Source organism: Nannobrachium achirus, assembly GCF_963921795.1.
Source record: "Nannobrachium achirus genome assembly, chromosome: 7".
Classification (NCBI taxonomy): Eukaryota; Metazoa; Chordata; class Actinopteri; order Myctophiformes; family Myctophidae; genus Nannobrachium; species Nannobrachium achirus.
The window spans coordinates 56290658-56300657 of record NC_137816.1 but is presented as its reverse complement, the minus strand read 5'-3'; the positions used below and the strand labels follow the sequence as shown (position 1 = coordinate 56300657).

General features: G+C 42.6%; 1 protein-coding gene across 2 annotated transcripts in view; it reads left to right on the top strand.

Annotated features, from left to right (window-relative positions):
* Positions 1 to 10000, top strand: part of kctd15b (potassium channel tetramerization domain containing 15b) — a gene marked incomplete at both ends in the record, with an annotated part of 50464 nt that overhangs the window by 1029 nt on the left and 39435 nt on the right. Inside the window, one exon of one of the 2 annotated variants that reach the window (XM_080730604.1) lies at positions 1351 to 1526. In XM_080730604.1, the coding sequence (XP_080586730.1) occupies positions 1351 to 1526 (176 nt within the window). Of the gene's footprint in view, positions 1 to 1323; positions 1527 to 10000 lie in introns of those variants that run through there. The other variant, XM_080730603.1, reaches the window with a different exon arrangement.

Genomic DNA, 10000 nt, shown 5'->3' with positions numbered 1-10000 from the left:
ATGTGGAAGAACAAGTTACTAATCGTTTTCCAAGTCATGATTATTTAAAGTTGTTTCCAAATCATTTAGCCCAGCCCTATAAGTGTCTGTTCAGATCCCATGCCAGCTTCAACTAACCTCCCAGCTATAGAACAGATTTGTAGTTGTTGCGCAGTTGAAAACCTTTCAATTGTCCTCAGAATTCTGTGTTGTTAAATATCACAGGAAACATTAAGTAGACCTCATGTGTCAACGGTTTACGTGGAACTTGCCCTCAATTAACTGGACTCTTAACTGAACCATGAGCAGTTGGCTGACATGAAGTAAAACCTGATGCGTTCCCTGACCTTCCAAGTCCACCACTGGGCCACTAGTACGCTATCTGCTTATCAGGGATTGTATTGCCGTCTCCAGGTGACCCCCAGAGTAGCAAAGCAGTGATTTATTCACAAATAGTCTTCTCTAGTAATGCCATGCATCAAATCCACTTGACAAAACATTGTGGTGTGCTGTAACTGCTACTCTTTCTCCCTAAACAAACCCCACAGTCAGTAATGAAACACTATAATAGACCTCTGATATCTTGTGTCATTTTGATAAGTGTTTGGATTTGTCAGTACATGCTTGTTGGCTTGTTACCTGTCTACAGTTACCTTTGCTTGTGGTCTGGACTGGATCCTGGTGTAGCCTATATTATGCTCTTGTTATGTCGTCCCCACTATCAATTCTGACAGCTATTGTTTGTGATAGCACAGGATAACATGTGTTAAAGTGCTCTGACAATCATCTTACGTCGTACTAAGGATCACCCTGATGATGTTTTTCGTGCACCGTGTGTGCGCGTGTGTGTGTGTGTGTGTGTGTGTGTGTGTGCTGAGAACAAAGTTGTCTGAATGCCCTGGATTCCCTGCTCTCAGATTGGTGGTTGGTGTGTCTGGGCATATCACGTCTAACACATAAGGCGACCCTTAATTAGAATATAGCAGCAGCAGTTTGTTTTATCCCCCTGGAGGCTGACACCTAGCATTCCTCTCTCTCTCTCTCTCTCTCTCTCCTCCTCTCTCTCTCTCCCTCTCTCTCACTCGTTCCCCCTAATAAGCATCCTCCTATCCTCGCCTCCGGTGTCTTAAAACAAAAAAAAACAATAAGACGATGCAAACATACTTAATTAGAGCGGTGGCAATAATTTCTAAGCTAAATATGAGACCAGACAGAAATGGAAGTGATCTGATAGGATTCGTCGTCAGGAGAAGTGTGGAGCCGGTGGAGAAGGATATTATCTGCTTTTCTCCTTGAGTAGCCATCCTCATCAACACTTTTTTTTATTTTATTTTTTTTGTCTCCATGGCGTTTATATACACTTGTTTCCAGGAAGGGAGAAGCATGTCTCGGCTGTCTCTGACCCGGTCCCCGGTCTCTCCCCTGGCCACCCAAGGAATCCCTCTACCGGCTCAGCTGACAAAGGCAAACGCCCCCGTTCACATCGACGTGGGGGGACACATGTACACCAGCAGCCTGGCCACCCTCACCAAGTACCCAGACTCCAGGTAAGAACGCTGTCTCTTCTTTTTTCTTTTTACACAATGATAAAATGTTGTTTATAAAAAATTGTTTTTTTGATGTATTTACACATTTTGTCCTAACCAACTGTAATACAAAAGAAATCAACTAAAACAGACCATTATATGTCATTGTCAGGTGGAAACCTTCTATGTCCAAAACCGTTCGTTTTTATCATTAAACAAATGTAGGCTACTAAATAGTGAAAGCAGCCGATCTACAGCTTGTAGATCTGCTGTTTTCACAACTTTTATGCGACGGCCTTGTCTGATGAAGCAGGGCTTTACTTTGCTAAAAAACGTACACATTTGAAACTTGGAGATACGAGGTTTCTGCCCGACAGTGACGATATATATATATATATATTTTTCTTCTTTTCTCGTTTAGTTGTATCTATTTATTACGAAGCCCATCATGCGCCATGTACATTTTGTAATGCGGATGTGCAGTGTATGTAATCAAAAAAAAAGAAAAAGAAAGACAAGTTGACATGAGATCCCTCATCCCACCAATCAAAGTTTATATCCTACTTGTGTAAACATTGCGTTGTCGATGAAATCAACAGCCAGTGAATTCAAGCCACATCCAAGCGAGTGGCACGGCTAGTGCATTTATGATCTTTGGAAACAAGTCGCCGGGACTATTTTTGTGTTATTCTTTTAGCCCTAATGTCTTACTGTACCTTGTGCTTTTTACATTTATGACTAATAAAGTATTCAATCAATCAATCAATCAATCAAACCTGTTTTGGATCAGAAACACAGATCCACAGGTTTGACTGTTAACCGTTAAAGTGTGGCCACAGACCACCGCTTTCAAACTTTGTATGATCTTTATATACATAGCAAGATGAACATAAGCTACCACAGCAGGCATCCCACTGAACAGACATCATAAAGAGTGGCGTCATGCTTCAGTCTTGATTTGACTTCACGTGGCCAGGTCCCTTTTCTCTGCCAAGATAAACATGCATCAGTGCTGTGCAGGAACTGGAAGACTTGCCAAATTGGCTACAGGAAATGATCCTCACAATCCCAGGACGATAAACCTTTGATATTTACAGTTTAACTGTCTGGCAGCCCTCTCAAGTTTCTTTTATCATCATTATTTTCATTATGTCATAATGAAGAGGAATATGTGGCCATGCAATGTCGTAGTCTTTCTTTATAACGTTTCATTATGCATTAAACATGTATTAATTACTGCAGATCATCAGTGATATTTCTAGGGTATGTGCTAGCTGTGTTGGAAGGTGCTGGTTTTGCCTCGTTAGAAACAGCCACACTATAAACGGTGGTCGCCGTGAGTGCAGTGCATACACGTGTTCATCAAAGCTATCGGTGGAAATGCTGACAAATTTAAGTTTGATTTGGAATTAGTTTGAATTTAATGTAATTAAAGTCATGTGAAGGAGTCTTTTGAGTGGCTCCTGAGATGCTAGATTAGACCTAAGTTATTCATGCACAGCCCATCGGGGCATGAAACACGAAACCATGCAAATGGAGCAGAGAATCAAGCCAGGGCTCCCAAACTGTGTTTTTACACTGAGAGCTAAAACCCTGATAACAAAATGTGAATGTTGGTTGGTGTTGTCCCTCACACTCACTCTCTATCTTTCTTTAAATCTCTGTCTGTCTCTCTCTCTCCCTCTGTCTCTCCCACCCTCTCACACACGCAGCTTTCTCCCTCTTGGTCTAACCCTCTCTCACATAAACATTCTCTCTCTCTCTCTCTCTCTCTCTCTCTCTCTCTCTCTCTCTCTCTCTCTCTCGCTCTCTCTCTCTCTCTCCTCCTCAGTGTACATTTGCCCTCAGGGCTCTACTTTCCACTGGAGCCAGCAGTGGAAGGAGGAGCCCTTTTGTGTGAATTAGGATAATGGCTGACAGCAGAAAAGCAAAACAATTACACTGGGTAGCCAGAGCATACATGTCCTTTACACTGGCTAGCCAGAGCGTACATGTACTTTAGGCCACATCCGGTAAAAAAGCAGGACCCCATCACAGAAATAATTCCCTGAAAAGTTGACAATTAAAAGAACAGGGTTAAGGTTTTTCAAGTTGATGATTACTTTTAATAGATTGCCCCCTTAATAATGCAGCGTGCGAAGAGAAAGTTAGTCTAGTAACTGATGTGCGGCTATTTATCTTCTTCTGCGAAGGGCCATATTAAGGGACAGGGGTCATGAAACATTGATGCACACTCTGTGTAGCTTTCAAAGACGACAGCCTCAATGTTTCACTGGAAAAGAAGAAGTAAAAAAAAAAAGAAATCTCAGGAAATAGCCACAGACATAAGGACGCTGTTCTGGGTGAACATTTCTTTGTGTGCGCGTGTGGCTGTGCGTGTGCGTGTGTGTGTCTACGTGTGCGCATGTGTGTGTCGTGTTTCCAGAGATGATGGAACAACATGCAATTTAGCTGTTATTTTGTTTACTGGTGAGAGTGATTGATGTACAGTTGGGGCCTGGGGAAATAATATTGATATTATATCCATATTGTGATGTGAGACCAGATATCACCTGGGATTTTGGATAGATAGGTTTACGTGAGGGTATCTGGACATTTCTAAAGTGACAAATTAAGGACTTTTTAATACCTATAAAATGACAAATTGTCAAATATGAGATGCAGAAATAGTGAAAATAGCCGATCTACATGCTCACAACGCCTCTTGCGTTGCGAGGTGTTGTGAGCATGTAGCTCTGCTATTTTCACAATATAACCGTGTTATACAAAATGTAATGCCTCAACTCTTAGTGCTCGTTAGGGTGGGGGGGTCCCCAGTTAAAATATGATTATTTTGGGGGTCGCGGCCTGAAAAGGTTGAGGACCACTGATCTATGTCACTACAACTCCACTTTCTGTGTTCAAATGACCACTAACGTGTAGGTTGTGCATGAATGTCCGCTGTCTTGAAGTTCAGCAGCGTAGAACAAAATGTAAATGTAATCTAAATCTGGACCGTTATTTGCCCTACAGGCCTATGTGAATTTATTCTTTTTTTTTTTAATCATGAATATTATTAGAATCCTATACGGTAGCCTATATACAATATGGTAGTTATTAGGTAGAGCATGGCCCCACCACCAACACAGGGTTAGAGGAGACATCCTGCATGTACAGTAGCTCCATGGATAGAGCGTGATCCCAACACCATCAGGGTTATCAGGCCTTCCCTACTCCCTGTGGAGACACCCACGCTACAAATTAATCCGGTCGGATATGATCCCATTTAGGCTATAAACATTGAAAAATAGCAGATATAAAAAAATCTTGATTTTTCAAAAAATAGCAGATCTAGCTCGCAGTGCGGCACTGAGATCTAGCTCAGATAGCTCGATCTAGCTCGCAGCTGCGTGCTTGTAGTTCAGCTATTTTTCTTTTTTTTTTGCAAGTCTTTGAATATATCTATTTAAAAGCGAACATTTGTAACTCAAATATTTGCTTCTGGGGGTCCCTGGATCTAGAAGTCGGGTCAAAGATCGGGTCAAGAATATTCATAGACCTGCACACATTTTTAAGATTTTTCAAAAATAGCAGATGTACAAGCTCGGTTCCGCGCTGTGAGCTTGTATATCTGTATTGTTATGTTGTTGTTAATGTACTGAAATATTATCTTGCTTATTATAGTGATGTGTATTACCTGCTTATTGTAAGTCGCTTTGGATTAAAAGCGTCTGCTAAATGCCTAAACTGTAAACTGTAAACTGCTATTTTTCAATGGTTAAAGCATCGGGTGAGTTCCAGGTCTTTGAAGGTTAATGTGCATAGTTTTAGAACAGTGGTTCTCAACCTGTGGGTTGGGAGTGGGACCACCATGTTAAGGACTTTTTCAGACATTTTTAATACCTCAAAAAAAGGGGGAGAAAAGAAAAAGAAGACCATTACTCCATCAAAAGTAATCAACAAACTATACTACCAGTAAGACGCCCTAAGGGCAAGAAACAACAGAGACTGACACATGTCCATATACTGTATGGGCATTCTCAGATATGGGCTTAGTATTAATGACATCAGGGATCTCCATATCGTCATTGTCGGGTGGAAACCTTGTATGTCCAAAACAGTTTGTTTTGTATTTATCATTTGTAAAATGATTTAAACTAGTGAAAACAGCCGATCTACAAGCACACAACGCCTCACGGTGTGAGGCGTTGTGTGCTTGTAGATCTTGTAGATCTGCTGTAGATCTGCTTGTAGATCTGCTGTTTCCACTACTGTACAATGAAACACTCAAAGGTCGATTGAGGAGGACTACCTTCCTAACCTACAGTAGGATGACGGAACTATAGTTGTACTGACTCTGACCTCTAAGGACCTTCCAGGGAGGGTGCTCATGTGCGTCTGGCTGTGACACCCTTTTTAGTTTATTTTCCTTTCGAGTTGTTTTTTTCTCACTGACGTTTTTGACACTGCACTATTAGGTTGTGTTAGTAGTTTTTGGGAATTTTTGCTTGTGTTTGACTTGACAGTGAGATACTTGTTGCACTAACTAGCAATGAATGCTATGGTCACCTTTGATTTGGACACTGTACTATTTTGATAGTTGTGCTTAAGGACACTTATGTGTGTATATATATATATATATATATATATATATATATATATATATATATATATAATTTGTTCCCTCTCTTGATTTACCTTGCTCTTTATTGTACTCTGTTCTTGTTTTTCCTTTTATCTTTTTCTTACTTCTCTGTAACTTTGTAAATAACCTTATACTGCTGTGCTGCCTCTGGGCAACTGATTTCCCCCCTTGGGATAATAAAGGTATCTATCTATCTACAGTATCTACTACTTTTGTGCAACAGCCTTGTATGGTGAAGCAGGGCTTTACTTGCGTAAAAGTTTTACAAATTTGAAACTTGGAGATACAAGGTTTCTGCCTGACAACGACGATATATGGACATAAAAAGGACAAGGACAGAATTGAATTTGCAAGTGTGGTTGCCGTGACGTGAGTCACACTTGCAAATCAATTCTGTCTTGGCCATATATGGAGCGTGACATGTGGTATGACTGACTGACTGACTGACTGACTGACTGACTGACTGACTGACTGACTGACTGACTGACGCAATGCGAGGCATTTTGAAAAATAGCAGATCTACAAATCTGCTATTTTTCAAAATATTTAGCAGTGTAGCCGGGTTAAACTAAATTGAATGCCTCAAATGCTACATTCCAAGTGCTCGTCAGGGTGGAGGGGTCCCCAGAATTAGAAGAATTCACCAAATGGTGTCTAATTAAGTCATCATTTTAAACTACCGCACAGCACTGAAGGCTTTGCATTAAGCCAGCGCATTGGCCCTTGGACGGATGTATATATGTCACAGTTTTTTTTGAGTTTCAGTGAAATTGAGAACAAGAGCGCTGGTCGTGCGGCGCGGGGTGGAACAAGCGGTCGCTTTGATCCACAACAAAGACAACGACAACGTAGCATCGGCAGGAATGATAGCGCCTCACCCCACAGAGGTTAGGGTTAGGGTTAGGGTTAGGCATAGTTTTACAGAGGTTAAGGTTAAGGTTAGGGTTAGAGTTAGGCATAGTAAGCTAATGGCTAAACACAGCTGAGCTAGGCTAGAAGATAAACAACGAAAGAGGTGTCGCAAACGAGTGACGTCAGCTGATAAGAGACTATCAAAGTGAATTGATCCAGGTGGTGTTAGGGGTGTGTGGTGAACTACAAAACGAGCACTCTTACCCCAATCTCACTGAGTTACCCAAACTGACTGTAACATATACATCCAAGTCCAATTCCCCAAGCTGGTTACTTGCTTGCCGTCTTCAGGCGCACAACTGTTACTGTTAGATGTCCAGCGCGGGGAGATTTAGCGTCCGTTTAGAGGAGGCCTATTTCATTAGAAACGGTTATTTCTGTGCTCCCCTGGTGGTGGAGCGCTGCTGGTTTTTACACCTGACCCTCCCACACCCCTCAGCCGTATGAATGCCGGCGCTGAGTCGTTAGCTAAACCAGCTAACTGGCGTGTATACCGAGGAGGAAGTCTGACATGTGTGGGTCTGTTCCTACCCACACACCACACACACACACACCACACACACACACACACACACACACACACACACACACACACACACACACACACACACACACACCACGCACACACGCACGCACGCACACACACACACACACACACACACACACACACACTCACACACACACCACCCGCTGCATGCCTGCCTCCATTTGGCACCGCCGGGACGGGAGATCTGAGCGCCTTCCGTCCTTGACAGCCTCCTACACCCACCACCTCTCTCTCTCTCTCTCTCTCTCTCTCTCTCTCTCTCTCTCTCTCTCTCTCTGTGTCTCTCTCTCTCATGCATACACACTCTCCTCTTTTTCACTCTCCCAGTGCAGTCTCCCGCTCTCTCCATGTCTCCCTCCTCTCACTCTTTCCCTTAAGTTCACCCCATCATCTTCTTGGTACCCCCCCCCCCCCCTCCCCCTCTCTACCTGTTAAAAAAGACAGAAAGAAAGAGAGTAGGATGTGATAGCAATCAGTGATTTTTACTAAAAGGAACAAACTGAGACCAAGGGAGATGCAGAGAGAGAGAGAGACACGCACACACAGAGAGAGAGGGAGAGAGGGTGAGGGAGAGACAGAGAGAGAGAGAGAGAGAGAGAGAGAGAGAGAGAGAGAGAGAGAGAAAGAAAGAAAAACAGGCAGCATTTTAATTGCTTTTTAAAAAAGTGGAGATGAAAAACAGAGTTTAGCCTGCGGGGGTATGGTGAAATTCTAGCTGGAAGAATTGCAAGACCATATGAGAAAGAAAGACCCCGGGCTAAAACAGGGAGATGAGTATTGGTTTTTTATAAAGCATTTTGCATCGATTTCCAGAAAGAAAGAGAGAAAGAGAGCGATGGATAGAGAGAGAGAGGAAAAAAAGAGAGAGAGAGAGAGCGACAAAAGGATGGAAGGAAGGAGGGAGGGAGGGAGAGAGGGAGGGAGAGAAAGGGCAGCAGAAAGGCAGAAACATCTTTCCTCCACTACTTCTTCACAACACCAAAGGGAAAAAGAAACTGGACAAATTGAACAAGATAGTTTTGGAATTCCGAGCCTATATATAATTTTGGGGTTTGAGTACAGTTCTCCCCTCCGTATAACCAAGCCTTTATTCAGCAAGGTATCAATGCCGTACAACGCAACTTAGATCGGGACTTTGAAAAGCAGTCCTGCTGTTTGGTTCCATTGGCATTCCCAGTTGCAACCCGCGTCCCTCAGTCATGTAACACAATTTGACAACGAGTCAAAGACATCTTGTACGTGTATGTGTGTGTGTCTGTGCATGCGTGCGTCACAAGAGGGGGGAAAGTGGGACTGATGAGTTACCAGCGCCCAAGGTGGAGGGGCCTGCCGCGCTGCGAGCTTGTAGATCTGCTATTTTTTTAAAGTCGTGAAAATGTGTGCAAATCTTTGAATATATGTACTTTTTAAGCCAACATTTCTAACTAAAATTTTGCTTCTGGGGGGGTCCCTGGAACTAAATATTTTGAGATGGGGGTCCGTGGCCAAATACACATGAATAAGTTTGAGCACCACTGACATAGAAACATAGTTCTTTTCGAAAAACCTTAGAAGGATTTGAAATATTCAACGATTTTCACGATAAAAAAAAAATAGCAGATCTACAAGCTCGCAGCGTGGCACTCGGTGCCGCGCTGTGAGCTTGTATATCTGCTATTTTTCAATTGTTAAAGCACAGGGGCCCCACAGTGAATCCTCGTACCCAGGGCCCAGAATTTGGTGCGACATTTGGCGCGTGTGTGTGTGTGTGTGTGTGTTATGTGCACGAACAGGGCTCATGATTTTCTTTGTCGTGCGACTCTTGTCCCCCGACCTGGAAGCTGCTGTTATGAGTGATTAAAAGGGGCAGATTTTTATCAAAACAACGATAATAAAAGTAATGCGGTGCCCTGGCTGCCAAGAGCTAGTTTCAGAGGAAGCGGATATAAATGCACTGTGAAGCCATTAAGCAGGGTTACCTTCAACGGCTTTGTTGGGTAAATCTTTAGTTTAGCATAATTCATACAGCTGGAGCAGGCTTTCCCCAGTAGTTACACGCTTCTCCTGCATACAATTAGAATAAAGAACTACGGGCAAAAATAAGCCCATCTATTAACCATTATAGACTTAATGGCCGCAATCAGAAGAATTTACCTCTGTAAAATTGTCAGAAGTTTACCGTTATATATCAACACGCCGCATTTGACGATGTGTTGATCAAGATATTCATGCAACGAGTCGACAACTACTCTTCACGGTGACATATATGAGAGACAGTGACGCCTATCTTGTGAAATATGAAATTATTATCGTCACTGTCGGGCAGAAACCTTGTACCTCCAAGTTTCAAATTTGTAATTCTTTTTTTCGCAAAATGAAGCACTGCTTCATCACACAAGGCCGTCGCACAAAAGTAGTGAAAACAGCTGATCT